Source organism: Neofelis nebulosa, assembly GCF_028018385.1.
Source record: "Neofelis nebulosa isolate mNeoNeb1 chromosome Y unlocalized genomic scaffold, mNeoNeb1.pri SUPER_Y_unloc_1, whole genome shotgun sequence".
Lineage (NCBI taxonomy): Eukaryota > Metazoa > Chordata > Mammalia > Carnivora > Felidae > Neofelis > Neofelis nebulosa.
In genome coordinates this window covers 139,458-160,784 of record NW_026691917.1, presented here as the reverse complement: position 1 = coordinate 160,784, position 21,327 = coordinate 139,458, and the positions used below count along the sequence as shown (strand labels likewise).

At 36.0% G+C, this 21,327-nt stretch overlaps 1 protein-coding gene across 5 annotated transcripts in view; it reads left to right on the top strand.

The window, feature by feature from the left end:
* Positions 1-21,327, top strand: part of LOC131503576 (lysine-specific demethylase 6A-like) — a 195,246-nt gene that overhangs the window by 161,328 nt on the left and 12,591 nt on the right. For all 5 annotated transcript variants that reach the window (XM_058715028.1, XM_058715026.1, XM_058715027.1 and 2 more), the window contains 6 exons: positions 1,273-1,337; positions 1,423-1,497; positions 1,948-2,096; positions 9,636-9,750; positions 13,242-13,429; positions 13,614-13,755. In XM_058715028.1, coding sequence (XP_058571011.1) covers positions 1,273-1,337; positions 1,423-1,497; positions 1,948-2,096; positions 9,636-9,750; positions 13,242-13,429; positions 13,614-13,755 — 734 coding nt within the window. The remainder of the gene's footprint in view (positions 1-1,272; positions 1,338-1,422; positions 1,498-1,947; positions 2,097-9,635; positions 9,751-13,241; positions 13,430-13,613; positions 13,756-21,327) is intronic.

The window sequence follows — 21,327 nt, the reverse complement described above, 5'->3', positions numbered from 1 at the left end:
TGAACTTCTTACAGGCTTATCCAAATACTTTCACAAGTATTTAATTTGCAGAAACTTCCCCTGTTCACTGGTTATCTTTCACTTTTTTAATGGTCTCCTTTGAAGCACATGATTTATTTTTGATGAATTATTACTTACTTTGATTCCTTTATCTTTGTTATCATAGGTAAGAAATCATTGACCAATTTGTGCTTGTACAGAGTTCTCTTGGGTTTTATTTTTAGAATTTTATAGTAAGAATTTTATGTCATTGATCTATTCTGGATTAATTTTTTTATATGGTAAAAAGTAGGGATCCAATTTCATTCTTTTCAGTGTGCATTTCTACTTGTCTCACCATCATTTCTGTATTGATTTATATAGCAACCTTTTTCCGAAAAGCATCATGAATTTTTATTCAGCTTTTAAGTTCCTTCCTAGTGCTATGCGTTTTATTGTTTAGGTACATGTGTTGTCTCAAAAAATTAGACTATAAACAATTTCTATATATGCCCTTTATTTTGCTACTATAATCCACACAGGCTAGGTCAGGCTGTCTACACAAAATCATAATATAATATGGTAAATCTTTTAAAAAATGGTAAATCTTATTTTTCTTACCATGTATACCTACAGAATATTTGTACTTGTATGAAAACACACATTTCTGCGTTGGGATGTGTTTTGCTCCTTGACACTTATAAAAAAGTTTAATACCTTGTACCCTAATTTTGTTTTTTGTGTTATTTCCATTATCTCTTAGAATTTGTGGCAACTTTAAAAACAACTATAAATTTCATTTCAGAAAAGTGTCATAGGGAAATAAATTTTACTTTTTGCTTTTGAAATAGGGAATAAAGTCTTGTTGTTTAGGGTTAAGCATGTGCTTCCGGAATTTTTTTTTTTCCCTAAAAAAATGCCACATTTTTAATATTATTTTTGTTTTGTTTTTCTGTTCTCTTTAAAATTTCCTTGAGATCGCTTAAAATAAAATTCATTTGCTATTTTTAAGAGACCACTGATGGTCCACAATAAAATTAGAATTGGTATATGTTTTTCTTATTTATGTAATACCTGACATTTATAGTATTAATTTCATAAATGATGGAGGAGGTTGAGTATCATGCCATTGGCATTTTATTTAGTGTGGACATTCAAGATTTTTTTGGTGAAGTATGCCTCTAGGAGCTTAGTTTGAAACTGTGGTGCTCATATAGAAAAAATATTTTATTAACTTACGTAATGGAAATACTAGCCTGAAATAGGTACTAAGAATGTTTTTCTAATCTATAGGAAGAAAATGAAAAAAGAATGCAACATAAAGATTATTCAGATACTGAATCCGTATCTTCAGATTCGTAAGTAGCTTTTAGTGTTCATTCAGTATTTCTGTCCAAAATTCAGGAATTTAATATTCTTTAAAAAAAAAATTTTTTTTTAAAGTTCTGGAAGAAGAAGGAAAGGACCTTTTAAAACCATAAAATTTGGAACCAATATTGACCTCTCCGATGACAAAAAGTAAGTTTACCAGTTCTATTTTTATGACGTACAGCTAAGATAACAAGTTTGGAAATTCCGTGGTTTTACATTTGTCTTTTATTCGTTGTTTAGCATCATTCTTTTTGTTATTTATGCTAGCATATAACTCTTAGTTAAAAATAATAGCATTCTGAAATGATTTTTGCTAAGTTTTATGATTAGATTTTTGTTACTGAGGACTCTTGAAACGTTAAATTTAAAAATTAGAAAATAAAAATTGTTTCATTACTAAACTTACAAATTTTATGATTTAATTTTTTAACAATCACTTATTTTGGAAACTTTTCTTTGGTATAGTTTATACATTACTAATTCTAACCTTAAGGATAATACTTAGAGATTTAAATGTGTTTCTGATTGGAACAAGTATTTTCAAATATCTGGTTAATTCTCACTAGGTGACACTTTTGATCTGTTACTTTATTTCAGGTGGAAATTGCAGCTACATGAGCTAACTAAACTTCCTGCTTTTGTGCGTGTGGTATCAGCAGGAAACCTTCTAAGCCACCTTGGTCATACTGTGCTGGGCATGAATACAGTTCAGCTATACATGAAAGTTCCAGGGAGTCGAACACCAGGTTATTTTTGTGAACTAATACATCTTGCATAATTAAAAAAGAGTCAAATATGAAACACACATAAAACCAGTTTATTCCCATGTATAATTAAATAAAGCCAAAGGATATTTTAAAGATTTCTCATAGTTCAAAATATTTGTAATTATTGAACTGAGAGTAGTTTCCTCTATGTGTTGTTGTTTTTGTGTTTTTTTTTTTTAATCTATTTAGCATGTAAACACGAATAATCCAAAAAATTTATCCGGGGAAGGAGGCAGTTAATCACTTAAGTGAGTAAAGGAGCTTAAAGCAATAAAGGCTTTGTCTTTATCTCATTGGTTACAAGCTCAGAGTTTGCCAAATTGTTTTCACTACAATTACAACTAAGAGTTATATCATAATTATTATTCTTACTATATATAATATAAATTTCATTGAAAATACTTAAAGTATATAATGCACCGATATTTTCTGTTCTATACAATTATGTTACATTGTTTAAAAATGTAATTCAGGGGCGCCTGGGTGGCTCAGTCGGTTGAGCGGCCGACTTTGGCTCGGGTCATGATCTCATGGTCCATGAGTTCGAGACCCGCATCGGGCTCTGTGCTGACAGCTCAGAGCCTGGAGCCTGTTTCGGATTCTGTGTCTCCCTTTCTCTGACCCTCCCCCATTCATGGTGTGTATCTCCCTGTCTCAAAAATAAATAAAACGTTAAAAAAAAAAAAAATTAAAAAAAAAATGTAATTCAGAAATTTGCTAATGCAGGAGCCATGAAACTTCTTTAAGATGGTAGTATTTTAGGCTCTAAGCCCCGAGGTATAATAGAGGATATTTCGTAAGTACTCGTATAATAGAAAAAAAATGTTTCTGTGATTTTTTTTTTTTTTTTTTTTTTTTGACAAGAGTGAAAATACATAATGAGTACAGGAGGTTTTTTTCTTCTGATGGGAGAATAAAATTTCACCTTATAGGGGCTTAAAATTACCATTCCTTGTCATCAGAATGAACTACAAGTGTGTATCTATAAAAGCTATGCTGTAATTAGATCTTATGTATTTCATCCTTAAAATAATATATTTTCACATAAAATAGGTATTGCCAAATACGGTTGTCAATGTGTAAGCATGTTTTATTGAGTATCTTACTTGGGTGTAAGGCATTTACTGAATTCTGTTATGGTTCTTTTACTTGACATCTTATATGTTTTATTGCATTAGAATTAATCTTTCTAACTGAAAGTCAGCTAGAATCTTCTCATTTGTAAATGGACTTTTGCAGATGGGAATGTTTTTTTACACTGCATTGATTGATACTTGAAAACGTCGTTATCTTCTGTTCAGTTATTTATTTATTTTCGAGAGACCCAGAGACACAGCATGAGCAGGGGAGGAGCAGAGAGAGAGGGAAACAGAATCCAAAGCAGTCTCCAGGTTCCACGCTGTCAGCCCAGAGCCCGACGTGGGGCTCAACCCACAGACTGAGATCTGAGATCATGACCTGAGTTGAAGCCAGAGGCTTAACTGAGTCACCCAGGGACCCCTATTGTTCAGGTTTTAAAAGCACAGAAAATGTATAAAACACCTTGCTAATACTTCATATTCAAAAAATACTGTTTTGCAAATGACTTTATTGTAATACAGGTTTTCCTTTGTAATTTTAGGTTGACTTTTTAAAGATACATTTTGAAGACTTTAACAAACTTTTCATGACCTGTCACTATTCACTTACAGTAGCTGATGGTTGGTTCTTACGCAGAAAGTGTTGAGGCCCAACCCTGACAGCTCTAAAGATTATAATAATGACTTCACTACTATTTCTTCACTACTGCCATATCATAGCAGGTCACAGTGTTTGGCTTCTTTTTCCGAGAAAAATTCATATAGCTAATATTCATTTAGTCTTTAAGACTGAAGAGTGGCACACAATCAAGTAGCTCCCAGTGAATAACACAGTGAATAACAATAGACACTAAGCACTTTATGTCTTAACAGACTTTGTTAGTATGTCCATGTAAATGCTTGTCTGCCTTTGTACATTTTCTCCACCATTATTTGTAATACATCTGATTGGATTCCATTCTTGGAGGATTTAATGTTTTTCAACTTCTTTGAAAATATTCACATTCTAGTTTGTCCTGGAAAGATTACTTATAAAAAACTAATCCTTCAGTACTTAAGTACATTTGGTGTTGATGCATCAAGATCAGTTAGTTAAAATACCACTTAGCAAATGCCATTTAGTAAAGTCTGTTCACCTGTTAACGGGCAAGAAAAACTACCTAAAATTATTTACCTTTTTAAGAAATTGACTGTTGGTACTGCTTTCAACATCTTCATTGAGTTAGCTGTTCTCAACAAAAGTCTTAGTAGTCTGGAACCATTTTATTTTCTCTAGAAGTAGTTAATTGCTGTAGTGAAACACAATTTAGTAATTCAACTGTCTATACACCACTTTTGTTTGGCCAGAGACTGACTTTGATTTTGGTCTCTATTTTTTTTCTTTTTTTTTTTAAAGTATTTATGAAAAGTTTTATGACATACTGCATTTTTACATTTTCTAATTATTCTGCCCATTGTTTTCCTGTGAGATAGATAAATTTGTAGTGATCACTTTGATAATTTCAGTGTACAGTAATTTTTTAGTGCAGCAAGAACATCCTTTAGTAAATACAGTGCTTTCCTATGAAATGGAGAAAAACATTTGCATTACCACTTGCACTTCACTTTCCTTGCTTTAATATGATGGATATACCTTTGTCATTTTTTAATGTAGTGTTGAAGTATGTGATACATATGTTAATTTTTATTTTTTAAGTCTATTTATTTCAATATAATTTATTGTCAGGTTAGCTAACATACAGTGTATACAGTGTACTCTTAGCTTCAGGAGTAGATTGCCAGGATTCATCGCTTACACAACACCCAATTCTCATCCCAACAAGTGTCCTCCTCAGTGGTCATCATCACCAGTCTAGATCTCCCACTCACCTCCCTTCCAGCAAACCTGTTTGTTCTCTTTAAGAGTCTCTTATGGTTTGCCTCCCTGTCGGTTTTTAACTATTTTTTCCCCTTTCCTTCCCCCAAGGTGTTTTGTTAAGTTTCTCAAATTCCACATAAGAGTGAAAACATATGATACCTGTCTTCCTCTAGTTGACTTATTTCACTTAACATAATACCCTCCAGTTCCATCCACATCATTGCAAATGGCAAGATTTGATTCTTTGTCATAGCCAAGTAGTATTCCATTGTATATATAAACCACATCTTCTTTAGCCATTCATCAGTTGATGGGCATTTAGGCTCCTTCCATAATATGGTTATTGTTGAAAGTGCTGCTGTGTAAATATTGGGGTGCATGTGCGCCTATGCATCAGCACTCCTGTATCCCTTGGGTAAATTCCTAGCAGTTCTATTGCTGGGTCATAGGGTAGATCTATTTTTAATTCTTTGATGAACTTCCACACTGCTTTCCAAAGTGGCTGCACCAGTTTGCGTTCCCACCAAGAGTGCAAGAGGGTTCCCATTTCTCCACATCCTTGCCAACATCTGTTGTTTCCTCATTTGTTAATTTGAGCTACTCTGATTGGTGTTAGGTGGTATCCAGTGTGGTTTTGATTTGTATTTCCCTAATGATGAGTGACATTGAGCGTCTTTTCATGTGTCTGTTGCATGCACTCTGTTGTCACCTCTGTGGTTGCTTTATCTCTGTACTCATGGTGGATTGTTTTGGACCTTTGACCAAGTGAACTTTCATTTCTTCACTGAAGTAACCCTGGAAAAAAAATGAATAAGGTGGGGGTGGTAGAAGCCTTATCCCCTACAAAGAGAGAAATGACAGGGTGGGGAAAAAGATCAGGCAGAGAATCAAAGAAACCATAAGACAGAGAGGAAAATAAAGAAGAAAGAGATACGGAAAAGGTGTAAAAAGAATAGAGTAAAAATGCCTGACTAAAAAAACAAGAGCAAGAAGGAAAAAAAAAAATGTGTGTGTGTGTGTGTGTGTGTGTGTGTGTGTGTGTGTGTAAAATAGGAATTGACTAAAATTCAAAAATTCAAATCAGAAAGTGCAAAACCACAGTACAGTTGTCTGTTGCTGCCTGAGGCCGGTGGCCATGCTGGTCTGGAGCAGAGGCTGTCTGGTTTGGTCAGTGTCAGTCCTACTCCCGTACATATGCAGTTGTCAGGCACAGAGGGTGAGGTTTGGTGTAAGCATGTCCCGCCTCCACGGGGGCCACTGTCATTTTCCCTGAAGCACCAGTGTGTTGGTGATGGGAGGGAAAATGGAGACACCCTGCTGTCTCCTCCCCTCCCGGACTGGGTGACCCAAGCCAGGCTGTTCAGGCAGCCCTCACACGGTAGAACAGGTGGCTGGTTTGTCCTGCTCCTGTCTTAGGCACTCAGCTGACATTCAAAACCCAATGTCCTAAAGGATTCCGCTTGGTGCAAACCTGGTTCTGAAATAGTGCCACTCTGCCCAGCTGACAAAGGGCCTCTGGCAGGGTCTTTGGTCCTTGAGGCGGGGAGGGGGGCAGTATTTCCTTTTCCCACTCTTCCCGCAGTACTGGAGGGAGAGGACTGTTCTATCCCAGTGTGCCCTTGAGATTGCTACGTGCTCAGTGGCTGCTGCCTCCACCCCAGTCTCAACCCATGTCAGCTCTGTCCTGTGAGAAAGTCACACAAGTCTGAAAACTCCACAATCTTCACTCCTAAGGCCGTTTTCTTTTTTTTTATTATTTAAAAAAAAATTTTTTTTTTAACGTTTATTTATTTTTGAGACAGAGAGAGACAGAGCATGAACAGGGGAGGGGCAGAGAGAGAGGGAGACACAGAATCGGAAACAGGCTCCAGGCTCCGAGCCATCAGCCCAGAGCCCGATGCGGGGCTCAAACCCACAGACCGCGAGATCGTGACCTGAGTTGAAGTAGGACGCTTAACCGACTGAGCCACCCAGGCGCCCCAAGGCCGCCTTCTTCTACTTTTCAAAGTAGAAACTGGCTTTCTTTGTATTCTTTGTTCCCCAGTCCATGGTCCAGACAAGTTTTTTCTCTTGTCCAAATACAGTCCCACACTTCCACAGCCTCTCTTCTCTTCTTTTGTCTCTCCATGGAAGGGTTCCCCTCTCCTCCAAGCCTGTGCTGCCCGTTTTCTCTCTCCCAATTTGCAGACATGCACATTTGTCCCACCAAGCTGTCTCCATACTCATATGTCAGTTGAAATGGTTTTGGGTTATAACTGTCTTAATACAGTACTTTACCAAGAAGCAGTGTGAACTAATGAGAGTGTGTAAGATTTCTGTTAACAGCTGTTTAATTCTGATTTTGTAGAATGAAAACACCCATAGAGAAAATTCAAACCAATGGCATATATGTGTTCCATGAAAATTTTACTCACAGGAACAGATGTTTGGCCCATGCGCTATAGTTTGGCATCCCCTAATTTTATTTTTATTAATTAGAGAACAAAAACGCATGCATTACTGGGGAAAAGGCAGAGAAAGAAAGAGAATCTTAAGCATACAGGCTCCATCTCTTGCCTTGGGATCATGGCCTGAGCTTCAGTCAACAGTCGGACTTTAACCTACTGAGTCATCCCGGTGCCCCAAATAACTTTTTTTTTTTTTTTTTAATTTTTTTTTTTCAACATTTTTTATTTATTTTTGGGACAGAGAGAGACAGAGCATGAACGGGGGAGGGGCAGAGAGAGAGCGAGACACAGAATCGGAAACAGGCTCCAGGCTCCGAGCCATCAGCCCAGAGCCCGACGCGGGGCTCGAACTCACGGACCGCGAGATCGTGACCTGGCTGAAGTCGGACGCTTAACCGACTGCGTCACCCAGGCGCCCCCCAAATAACTTTTTAAGAAATAGGTTCTTACCTATTTATAAATGACTTATGGTCCCAAGTTTCTTTGGTCATTGAAATCTGCTAAAAACTTTTTTGGAAGAAATGCTGAATCAGGCTGTCCTTTGAGGACTAGATCTCCATGTATTTTTAAAATCTCCTCAGAGATTTTGATGTAGATGGAACCCATTGGTTGGAATTTTTATTCCCAGCGCATTATTGGAAATTCATTTATGTGATACTTTATCACGAGTGGGAATAAATTTGAAAGAGATAAAAGAGAATTGTAATTAATGAAACAAGACAAGGATCTTGGTCCTCTTTTGTCACTAATATCTTTGTAATACTAAGCAGTTTCACATCTGAAGGTTTGTTTTTTGTTTGTTTTTTTTCTTGTGTATATGGTATTAGAATCTATTCAAATTCATTTCAATTTGACAATTATCCAGTTTGGGATATTTTATAAAAGTAAATTCTGTAGGAAAATGAAGTAAATTAAAGGAAATGAAGTATCTTTTTTCTCTTAAAATCTGTGAGAGAGAACCAAACTTAATAGATTATCTCTTTGTCATATGTGCCTATAACTCCTTCGGACTTTTTATTTATTTATATAGCATTATCCTGTAGAACTGTGTCAAATTTCCTTTTTTTTCTTTCTTTTTAACGCTTATTAATTTTCTTTTTTTTTTTAATTTTTTTTTTCAACATTTTTTATTTATTTTTGGGACAGAGAGAGACAGAGCATGAACGGGGGAGGGGCAGAGAGAGAGGGAGACACAGAATCGGAAACAGGCTCCAGGCTCTGAGCCATCAGCCCAGAGCCTGACGCGGGGCTCGAACTCACGGACCGCGAGATCGTGACCTGGCTGAAGTCGGACGCTTAACCGACTGCGCCACCCAGGCGCCCCTTTAACGCTTATTAATTTTCAAGAGAAAGTGTGAGCAGGGGAGGATAGAGAGGGTAGAGACAGAATCTGAAGCAGCTCCAGGCTCCAAGCTGTCAGCCTAGATGGGGTTCAGACCCACGAGCCACGATAACCATGGCCTGAGCTGAAGTCGGATGCTTAACTGAATGAGCCCTCCGTGTGAAATATTTTAAAGGAAATGTGCAGTATGTTTTAGTTTGCTCAGAATAATTCAACATAACATTTTTTTTTTAATTTCTCTTTGTTTGGTAGAGATTTTGTTCCTGTTGTGACATACATATGGTACCTTGCTATAAGAGTGTTTATATGCTGACATGATCTTTAAACGTGTTCTGAAAAATTAAGATTGTTCACACATCTTTTGTTTAAAAATTGTTAATTTTTTTTTTTTTTTTTGGTTTATATGGTGTCCCAAATTTTCAGATTTTAAATCTCCATGCCTGAATAATATTTACCTACCTGTGGACAGAAACATTTATAATATATGCCAATATGAAATTGGTATGTTTATGAGAGCTATAGAGGTGTTGCACGTTGCTAAGTGACCCAGTTAAATTTTGAAAACCCTATCTCTTCAATAATTTTTTTATTCTGTTTATAAGAATTGGGAGTTCTTTATGGAGGAGAAAGTAGTATTAATATCATATGTAGTATTTATTGCTTATCGTGTAATATACACTGCTTTATAACCAGTTACTTTTCACTCTTGAAACAACCCAGTTATTTAAAGGCACATTTCTCCCATTGAATTTACAGTGTAATAATGACTTTTTTTTCCCTTTTCCTTTTCAGGTCACCAAGAGAATAACAACTTCTGTTCTGTTAATATAAATATTGGTCCAGGTGATTGTGAATGGTTTGTTGTTCCTGAAGATTATTGGGGTGTTCTCAATGACTTTTGTGAAAAGTAAGTTTCTGAACAAATTTGCTTTTAAAGTAATTATGAGAAGGTGTTTACTATAAAGGACAGAGTATGATGCTAAATTTCTAATTATTATCTAGAAACCTGATTTTATTTTATTTTATTTTATTTATTTTATTTTATTTTATTTTATTTATTTTTTTTTTTTTAATTTTTTTTTAACATTTATTTATTTTTGAGACAGAGAGACAGAGCACGAATGGGGGAGGGTCAGAGAGAGGGAGACACAGAATCTGAAACAGGCTCCAGGCTCTGAGCTGTCAGCACAGAGCCCAACGCGGGGCTCGAAATCACGGACCGCGAGATCATGACCTGAGCCAAAGTCAGCCGCTTAACTGACTGAGCCACCCAGGCGCCCCTAGAAACCTGATTTTAAGCAGTGTTATTTGAAATCTGTTATGTCATGTGAAATAACAGTGAATGCAAGATGCTATGAAATTATAGTCTATGCAGTAAGAAGAGGTTCAAATTCGAAAGATAGGAAGTAATTGTTTTTTAACTTAATTTTAAAAATTGGTTGGGGGTGCCTGGGTGGCTCAGTTGGTTGAGCCTCCGACTTCGGCTCAGGTCACGATCTCGCGGTATGCGAGTTCGAGCCCCACGTCGGGCTCTGTGCTGACTGCTCAGAGCCTGGAGCCTGTTTCGGATTCTGTGTCTCCCTCTCTCTCTCTGACCCTCCCCCATTCATGCTCTGTCTCTCTTTGTCTCAAAAATAAATAAGCGTTAAAAAAAAATTTTTTTTTTTTAATTGGTGAGTGAATGCACATTTGTTTTCAAATGTACTTTACAGAAAAATTTGACTTACTTAAAATTTAAGTCAGAAATGGTATGAATTCTAAAATTAAGTGTCCTTATACCTTGGTAATAAGTCAAGCTTTTGTATCTTTATGGTGAGCCAAAAATTGTAAATGTTCAGCTGCAAATGAATTCCCTCCTATTTTCAGAATTGGTAATGATACTATACTGGTAAATGCTGTGTTTATGACGTATGAAAAATTGAATGAAATTATAACAACTCACATATGTAATTATTTTTAAATCGGTACACATTATCATATGCCAATTTTGGAGGGTTTTCAGTCAGTATATTTGATTTAGTAAAAACTGTTCCACGGTAGTTTTAAACAGTACTTTAGAGTTTTCTTTTTGGCAGGGTGTGATCACTTTTTACTCTCTTGTAGTTTTTTCTTAGAATCTAAGAAAGGTCAGATTTCTAAAACTTTACAGGAAAGTGGTATAAAATGCTCCTTTCTGACCTTTTATTTATCAGCAAACTGGTAGTTTAATGGGTCTAATGAGAGATCTCCAGTGTGCTTAATAACTCTTTCCTTAATTTTTAACATTTGTTTTTTTATTTTGAGAGAGTGTGTGTGTGTGTGTGTGTGTGTGTGCGCGCATGTGCAGCAAAGGAAGGGCAGAAAGAATCCCAAGCAGACTCCGAGCTTTCAGCACAGAGGCCAATGTGGACTTCTGTCCAACAAACCGTGAGATCATGACCCAAGCCAAAATCCAGTCAGATGCTTTAATGAACTGAGCCACCCAGGTACCCTTAATTGCTATTTCTTAAAGTTATTAGGAGGTATATTGTAACTGTTACACATATAGTACCAAAATTCTTAGTAATCTGAGTAGGAACTATTCACAGGTTTCACTGTCTGCTTTCAAATAACACATGTATACTTAGGTCTAAAATAGAAAAGCCAAGTGATAACCAAAACTTTCAGTATCAAGTTAAAATGATTAGTTCATCTTAAGTTGAAGAAATAACACTTAATCCTTTCAGTTTTTCACAAAATTTTATTTTGCATAGTCTATTGCTTCTAATATTGAAATCTTTTAGCATTCATTTTATGACTACACTTAACATATATCTTTAAATCAATTATTGTTTTTTTAAAAATGCATGATCTATTCACCTTTGGGTCCCCCCCCCCCCACCTTTTTTTTTTAATGGATAATTTTTCCCAGTTTTCTGTTTGGCAGTGTTTAGCTAAAAATTAGTTTTGTTCTGTACTTGTAGCTTGTTTCTTTTTTCTTTTCCCTCCCTTCCTCCCTCCCTTTCCCAGTCTCCCCACCCCTGCCATCCTTCTTTATATTTTTCTGGCAACATTTCAAAATTTACAGGAAACATACAGTTTTTATCCCTTGATTTATCAGTATATGCTAGATTTATCTCAAGAAAAGCCTTGCATTTTAGGAGTAAAAAGGAAGAGAAATAGGTTCCATAGAGACAACTCCAAGGCACCCTTTATCATACTTGTTAAGAGAAAACAAATAAGGAAAAATTTGGTGATGAACAATTCTATGATGTGAATTTTCTCTTCTTGAAAAAATTAAATAATTGAAATAAAGTATATATTAGTAAGAACTGATGGGGCGCCTGGGTGGCGCAGTCGGTTAAGCGTCCGACTTCAGCCAGGTCACGATCTCGCGGTCCGTGAGTTCGAGCCCCGCGTCAGGCTCTGGGCTGATGGCTCGGAGCCTGGAGCCTGTTTCCGATTCTGTGTCTCCCTCTCTCTCTGCCCCTCCCCCGTTCATGCTCTGTCTCTCTCTGTCCCAAAAATAAATAAAAAATGTTAAAAAAAAAAAAAATTAAAGAACTGATATTTTAGTTACCTTATAATAGTTACATTGTGATGGCAGAGAGTAATAAAAAAATCAGAATTCAAAATAAAAAGTTAATAATTTGGTCTCTTTGCATTGGTGCTGCAGTAACAGTGGTGGTGATTCTTGTAAAAAAAAAAAAAATGGACTTCAATTTCTGGGCGAAAATGAAAAACAGAACTCTTCCACCACTGCTAAATTTGCCACAGTGCTTCTGGTTAAGAACTGAAGTGGCTTTTTATAGTACCTCCTCTCAATTTCCTTTTTGGAGATTCCTTGATATTAAGAAGTTCTTTAAGAAAAGATAAATCAGGGGCTGCTGGGTGTCTCAGTTAGTTACGTGTCCAACTCTTCTGGGCTCAGGTCATGATCTCATGGTTCGTGTGGTCAAGCCCTGATTTGGGCTCTGTGTGTTGACGTGTGAAGCCTGCTTGGGATTCTCTCCCTCCCTGTCTCTGTCCCTCCCCTGTTCATGTGGTGATTGTGGTCTTTCTCAAAATACATACTCTTAAAAAAAAAAAAAAAAAAAAACAGGTAAATGAAAGATGTTTCCTTGAAAGAAAATTAAAAATTGTCTCAAGTGTAGTTTGGAACTTTAACTTTTGGACTTCTGAAAAGTGAAGTTAAGCATATAGTACACATCTCTGAATTAATCTACAGAGTCATCTGCTGTTTTTTGTTTTTGTTTCTTTATTTTCAGGATTATCCCTTAATATCTTCAAGCCCTTAGTTTTGAAAGATGTAGTTCTTGTTACAGTGCTGTTTTAATGAAATACTAAGAGCATCTTCTAACATTTGGAAATTCTCTCCCCAACTTTTATGAGACATTAAAAAACTTAATTCATATGTTATTTACTCCTTTTCCCCCCCAGAAATAATTTGAATTTTCTTATGAGTTCTTGGTGGCCGAACCTTGAAGATCTTTATGAAGCAAATGTGCCTGTTTACAGGTTTATTCAAAGACCTGGAGATTTGGTCTGGATAAATGCAGGCACTGTTCATTGGGTTCAGGCTGTTGGTTGGTGCAACAATATTGCCTGGAATGTTGGTCCACTTACAGGTATTTTAATAATTAACAGATTTTACATTTTAAAGGATTATTTCTAATTGGTATTATTTTTCTATTAGAAAATAATTCACTAAATATTCAAAAATCGTATATCCTAAGAAAAGTCTTGTTAGTATAGATAGTATATTCAAGTTTACAAGTGCATATCCACAACAAATACTTGCTTTCTCCTTAGCCTGCCAGTATAAATTGGCAGTGGAACGATATGAATGGAATAAATTGCAAAGTGTGAAGTCAGTAGTACCCATGGTGCATCTTTCTTGGAATATGGCACGGAATATCAAAGTCTCAGATCCTAAACTTTTTGAAATGATTAAGTAAGTATTTCCAAAATCACTATAAATCTTTTTGTTGGGTGTGGGGCGTGTGCTGGGAGTGTTAAAAATCCATATTTATTTCCCCAAATCATTATGTCGGTTGACATCAAACAATGAAATGGTCCGGAAGTCATGACAAAAGAGAATTCACATGTTAAAAATACGTTCTTCCTTTACAAATACACATTATTACAAATACACACATTATTCCGGTACAGAGAGGAATAAAGGCATATATACACCAATAAATTCGTGATCTGTGTTTTTTCTTGCCCTCTCAACCAAACTAATTTTCCAGTAGTACAGTTTTAGTTTTAATATTGAAGTTTGCATGCAGCAAAAGGGAGTGAGAATTCTATATTATAAATGTCCAATCAAGAAATTAGCATTTAAAATAGCAATGTAACTAAAACAGTTAAATTTTCTGATTGTTCTGTCTAAATCATCATCTTTTTTAGCTTCTTTCAACTTAGAGAGTTAATAGAATACCAGTTTGAAAACATATATTTTAATAACTTCTCAATTTTTAGACTAATTTCCATTCCATTTATTTTTTAGTTATATTTATACTGCATATTTTTAGACAGTGTCACTTAATTGTATTTCTCCAAATTGCAGTTTAAATGTTTTTCTTTCCCTCTCCCTTCACTATCAGCAGTGAAAAATAATTCTGGTCAGAGAAATGTGAGATGTTACAGATTAAACAAGCTGCTGTTTCTTTTTCATTCTAATATATATGTATATATGTAAGTATACATATACATTTAGGATATATATGTTATATATATATGTATTCTAAACAGAAGAGAAAATTTATTGTGTCTTCCAAACTTATTAGGCCAGTGTCTTCAAAACTGTGCTGGTTTATTATAAACAATTTGAACTGTATATTGAAATTTTTGTTGTAATAAATTATCCAGACAGTTATCCAAACAAAAGTATGAGACCATGGTAGCATGTCTATGTACTATTTTATATAGTGACTCATTCCATTTTATTTTATTTTATTTTTTTTTCAACGTTTTTTATTTATTTTTGGGACAGAGAGAGACAGAGCATGAACAGGGGAGGGGCAGAGAGAGAGGGAGACACAGAATCGGAAACAAGCTCCAGGCTCTGAGCCATCAGCCCAGAGCCCGACGCGGGGCTTGAACTCACGGACCGCGAGATCGTGACCTGGCTGAAGTCGGACGCTTAACCGACTGCGCCACCCAGGCGCCCCGACTCATTCCATTTTATATATATGTTTAAAATTTTACATTAGAAAGATCTGAAAGAACATTTAGTCAAAACTCATTTGTAATATAGTAATTACTGTTAAAAATCCACACTTAGTGCTCATTTAGTAACTTTTTTATCAAGGTCACTGCTTTAAATCTATTTCTTGAAGATGTACACTGACTCATCCAAAATGAACTGTTTGTTCACAGTGTCTTAGATTTTTTTTCTTTTCAGGATTTATGTAAAAGGAATCACTGTTTGAGAACTACAAACTTTATGACAAACAGTGTTTTTGGCAATGAGGATAGATACATTTAAGAAAGACTTTCTGAGTTCATGTGGTTAAAATTTAATGGAGCCAGACAGGCAAATTCTCAATCAGATAAATAAATTACTGTTAAGTAATGTAAGTAAAATAAAATAGGACAACTAATTTTTGGTTATGAGGGACAGAATGCTTCTTTTGCTGAAATGACTTCTAAGAATATGATTTCTGGTTGGAACTGAATAATAAAAAGATAAGAAGTCAAAAAGAAGTGAGAACAAGTTGGTATGTTTATGGACAAAAAGGCAGTGTAACAGTGACAGAATAGTTGTGGTGATGAGTGTACCTATAAATGATCAGGTACTAAATTATAGACTGATTTGTAGCAGTGAATGTGGAGAGAAGAGATAACACTACAAACAGTTGTGAAACTGAAGCTGAAAGACTTACATTGATTGGATTGTCAGATAAGAAGGAAAAAGGAATCAAGAAAAGTTCATTATCTTTCCTGTTCTTCACTATTGTTCATTATTTTAAAATATCTACTATCTTTAATATCCTTCTAGACCCCTTCCAGTTTGTCATATGTCTGTCAATATTTCAAATAAGGGGACAGCAAGACTTCCTTGACACGTATTCCCATTTTCTGTGGTCGCAGTTTAAATTGCATGATCTGAGTTCTGGTAGCTTTCAATGTTGAATTTGTTCATACAAACTGAGGTATTCCAGCTTAACTTACTGAAAACCATTTTCACCCATTTCTTTTTTTTTCCCCATATACTTTTTTTTAACGTTTCATTTTTAGAGCGAGACAGAGCACGAGCAAGGGAGGGGCAGAGAGAGAGGGAGACACAGCATCTGAAGCAGGGTCCAGGTTCTGAGCTGTCAGTACAAACCCAGCTCAGGCTTCAAAGTCACAAACTGAGATCATGACCTGAGCCATTAAGGCACCCATCCCCCCTCACGTCCCCGCACCGCCCCCTCCCCCCCACCCAACCACACAGATGTTATTTTTTTTTTAAAAAAACTAAGTGCATGTATATATTTGTGCTCTATTTCACTTGGAGTTTTGGGATTTGGGGAGTCCATTTATTTGTTTGTTTATTTAGAATGCAGGGTTATGGACAGGGAGTGGGAGAGAGAAAAGCTTAAGCAGGCTTAACACTCAGCATGGAGCTGCATGAAGGGCTTGATCCCAGGACAATGAGATCATTACCTGAGCCAAAATCAGAAGTCCCACATGTAATCTACTGAGCCACCTAGGTGCTCCAAGTTTCTTAAAAATACATTTAACATAATCATTTTTAGTGTTGATCATTTATTATAATTTCAGAATTCTACTTCAGGCTTAGTCTGATGTTTAATGGCACATCTTACTGTGATCACTCGGATTGAGAATGTTAACCAGAGTCTTTTACTCTGAAAATGTATTCTTACCAGCCAACAGTGCTTATTTGTATAGCTTTCATGTAATCGGTATTTGAGTACTGATTGAATGGAGGACCTGGCCTAAGCTCTGGAGATTTATAAATATTCTATACAAATTTCTGGTTTCACGTATTTTCCCAGTAGGGAGTTGGAGAGAGACAGCACAGGTATGGGGGGTAAAACATAGTTGTATTTAAAAACATTAGTGCAGGGATTAACAGGTATAGATTTAAAAATGTAACAATCGGGGCAGCTGTGTTCCTCAGTAGTTTAAGTGTCCAACTCGTGATTTCAGCTCAGGTCATGATCTCAAGGTTTGTGACATCTGAGCTGTCAGTGCAGAGCCTAGTTGGGATTCTCTCTCTCTCCCTCCCTCCCTCTCTGTCTCTCTCTCTATCTCTCTCTCTCTGTTTCTGCCCTTTCCCTGCTAATGCACTCTCTCTCTCTCAGAATAAATAAGCATTTTAAAAAGAACAACATATAAGCAAGTACATAGATGAAAAGTGATTCTCTAAAATTTAAACAACATTATAGAAGAGAAATCACAAGTTTTATTTTTTACATACCATTTTGTCATTTAGTTGACTGTCATTAGAGGAAATGCTTATGTTTCACTTTAAAATTTTGCTTTTATCTGTACATGTACTTTTTTTTTTTAAGTTTATTAGTTTTGAGAGAGAGAAAAAGATGAGAGACCATGAGCAGAGAAGGGACAGAGAGAGTTCCCAAGCAGGCTCCACACTGTCAGCACTGAATCCAGTCTGGGGCTCACACTCATGAACCAGGAGATTACGACCTGGGCCAAAACCAAGAGTTAGACACTTAACTGACTGAGCACTTCTGTGTACTTTCATTATGTTTTTCATTATGTTTTCTATTTTATTTTATTTTATTTTATTTTATTTTATTTTATTTTATTTTATTTTATTTTATTTCTATTTTTTATTAATTACTTATTATCTGTTTGTTTGTTTAGATTTACATCCAAATTAGTTAGCATATAGTGCAACAATGATTCAGAAGTAGATTCCTTAAGCCCCTTACCCATGTAGCCCATCCCCCCTCCCACAACCACTCCAGTAACCCTCAGTTTGTTCTCCATATTTATGAGTCTCTTCTGTTTTGTCCCCCTCCCTGTTTTTATGTTATTTTGCTTCCCTTCCCTTATGTTTATCTGTTCTGTCTCTTAAAGTCCTCATATATTTGTCTTCCTCTGACTAATTTCACTTAGCATAATACCCTCCCGTTCCACCCACGTAGTTGCAATGGCAAAATTTCATTCTTTTTGATTGTGAAGTAATACTTCATTGTATATGTATATACCACATCTTCTTTATCCATTCATCCATTGATGGCCATTTGGACTCTCCATACTTTTGCTATTGTTGATAGTGCTGCTATATAAACACTTGGGGTACATGTGTCCCGTTGAATTAGCATACCTGTATCCCTTGGATAAATGCCTCACAGTGGAGTTGTTGGGTCGTAGGGTAGTTCTCTTTTTGATTTTTTGAGGAACCTCCGTATTGTTTTCCAGAGTCTGTTACACGTTTATATTCCCACCAGCAGTGCAAAAGAAATCCTCTTTGTTGCAGCCTTGCCAATATCTGTGGTTGCCTGAGTTGTTAATGTTAGCCATGCTGATCATTATGTTTTTACATATGTATGAATTGTTATTATTTGCCTTTTTATTAAAAAAAAATTAATGTTTATTTATTTTTGAGAGAGAGCATGAGCATGGGAGGGGGCAGAGAGAGAGGAAGACACAGAATCTGAAGCAGGCTCCAGGCTCTGAGCTGTCAGCACAGAGCACTGTGCACAGGGCTTGAGCTCCTGAACTGACAGCTCATGACCCAAGCAGAAGTTGGACTCTTAACTGACTTAGCCACCCAGGCGCCCCATTATTTGCCTTTTTAAAACTTACGTACTTTGGGGGAGATTATTTAATCACACAGGAAAATGTTAAAGAGAGGACAGCACAGCATTGTGGTAAGGAGTCTAACCTCTAATGTGAAATCTGCCTTTAATCCTGGTTCCTCCATTTGCTAGTCTGGACACAGGGAAAATTACCAAACTTTATCAGTCTGTTTCCTTTTCATTAAAAGACAATGTAATAATATCATATATGATTTTGTGGGAATTTTGTGCATTTTAGCATCAAAACATATAGTCTAAACACGTTTCAGTGTATGAAGTAGGTTGATTTGGCATTCGTGCAAAAGAAATTTCAAACTGAACTTCAATTAAGTATTAGTAATTGAACTGAAGAATTTAGTATATTAGTTTAAAATGATACATTCTTTATTGTTTACTAAGCAACTAATTTCTAAACTTTTCATACATTATATCAGTTTTCTATTGCTACCATAACAAAGTGCTACAAATTAGTCTGAAATAGGTCTCACAGGGCTAAAATAAAGGACTTGGCAGATCTGTGTCCCTTTTTAGAGGCACTAGAAAAGAATCTATTTCCTTGAGCTTTTTTTAGGCTCCTTCTTCAGGCTGCCAATATATCTTGGCTTTTGAGTCCCCTAACATCTTTAAAGCTAACAGTTGCTGGTTATGTCTTTTTCCTGCTGCATCTCTCTAACACTAACTCTTCTGCCTCCGTTTTCTACTTTTAAGGCTGCTTTCATTGAGCACAGCCAGATAATCAGGATAATCTCTGCATCTCAAGATTAGCAACCTTAATTCCATGTGCAATTTTTATTCCCTTGCCATATGACATAGCATAGCACAGGTCCCAGGGATTAAGATGTGGGTGTCCTTCAGTGATGTGGGACATTATGTCCTTTTTACCAATGAGGAAACTGAAGCATACAGTAAAAGAAGCTGAGGTTTAAATCTAAGCGATCTGGCTATAATCTCTGTGCTTTTATCCTTTGTCTTATAATTGACTCATTTCCTGTGGCTCTATATATGAAAAGAGAGTGAATAAGTTCTATCTTAGTCTCTTCAGGCTAGTATAACAAAATCCATAGATTGAATGGTTTATTAACAACATTGTGTCTCACAGTTGCAGAGAGAGTGTGAAAAGGAAGAGGTTCAACATAAATGCCAGCAGATTTAGTGAATAGTGAGGGCCCACTTCCTGGTTCATAATGCACATCTTTTTGTTGTGTCCTCATGTGGTAGAAGAGATAAAGGAACACTTCGAGATTGACTTTTAGGGCCCTAATTCCATTCCCAAGACCTCCATTCTCATGACCCTATAATCCCCTCCCAGATGACCTACCTCCAAATGCCATCCCATTGGGAGTTAGAATTTCAACATAGGAATCTGGGGGAGCTCACAGACATTTGGACTATAAAAAGTAGTTTTTAAAAATAAAACAGACTTGGGCACCTGGGTGGCACAGTTGGTTAAGCCTCTGACTTTGGCTCAGTTCATGATTTTGCAGTTCGTGAGTTCGAGCCCTTGGTCGAGTTATGTGCTGACAGCTCAGAGCCTGGAGCCTGCTTCAGATTCTGTATCTCCCTCTCACTCTGTCCCTCCCCTGCTTGCACTCTGTCTCTCCCTAAAAAAATAAATAAATGTTTAAAAAATTAAAAATAAAACAAACTTTTAAATTTTCTCAGCTTTTTGATTGATTTACATATAATTGTCAGTTAATGCAAAATTTCCTTGTTGCCTTTAGTGTATATACAACCCGGGAGTAGTAAGTGACAGAAGATCTTAGTGTGATCATAGTTACTACTGTGTATCATGTTTTTTGTGTTTTGTTTTGCACGACTTTGTCAGTAAGATGGGCTGGCAAGGGCAAGGCATCTCTTGATATTTCTTCATTTCCACACTACCTAGTAAGATTTGGGTAAAAGGTTGAGATTATTGTCATGAAGAGTTAATACTGAGTCAGCTTAAATTTCATCCATTCAAAAATTCATCGCCACACTGACATTGGGAACTTATTTTGGGAATTTAGATTATCAGAATGTGAAGATAAAAACATTTCACTTAATTGTATTATTAAGGCTTCACTGTTGTCATACCTCCAGATTTGCTGCTGGCTATATTAATGAAACACAGAATCTTAAGACATAAATTAAAAGCTAGAAGTCAGAAAAATAAAAACTCTTAGTCATTGTCCATATTTTTTTTAAGGTTATTTCTCAATTTTCTTTTTCAGATAGTTCAAGTATATTTCATCTTAAACATGAGTGAAATCATGCTCTGAAATGTCCCTCTTCAGTTTTGTTCTCTTCATTTTTCTAACTGTCCAGATGCCATCTCTAGTCTTCACCGTCTTAAGTATCTGTGTCCAGATAGTTTTTAGTATGGTTAAAATCTGCTCTGTAAAACCTCAAATAAATCTACAAATAATCCAAATAAATGAAATCTTCTTTACTTTTTTCTTTCAATTTAGAAGTCTTCTTTACAACCTGCCTGTTGAGATGTACTCTTTTATACAAGTAACAGAAACAGAGTCTTTGTATTCTGGAATAAGATTAATTTTCAGAAGTCACTGAAGTTACTTCTGTACTTTGAGTTGTTTTTTTCATGTTCCTAGAGTATGGTTGGGCAGTGAAAGCATTTTCCATCTTTTCCTGTTCTTTCAGAGTAGATGGAACATTGTAAAATGGATTACCACATTTAATGAATGATTTATCGGACTCCTGTGTTCCTTTTTTAGGAGTCTCTGTTCTAGTATTATACATTA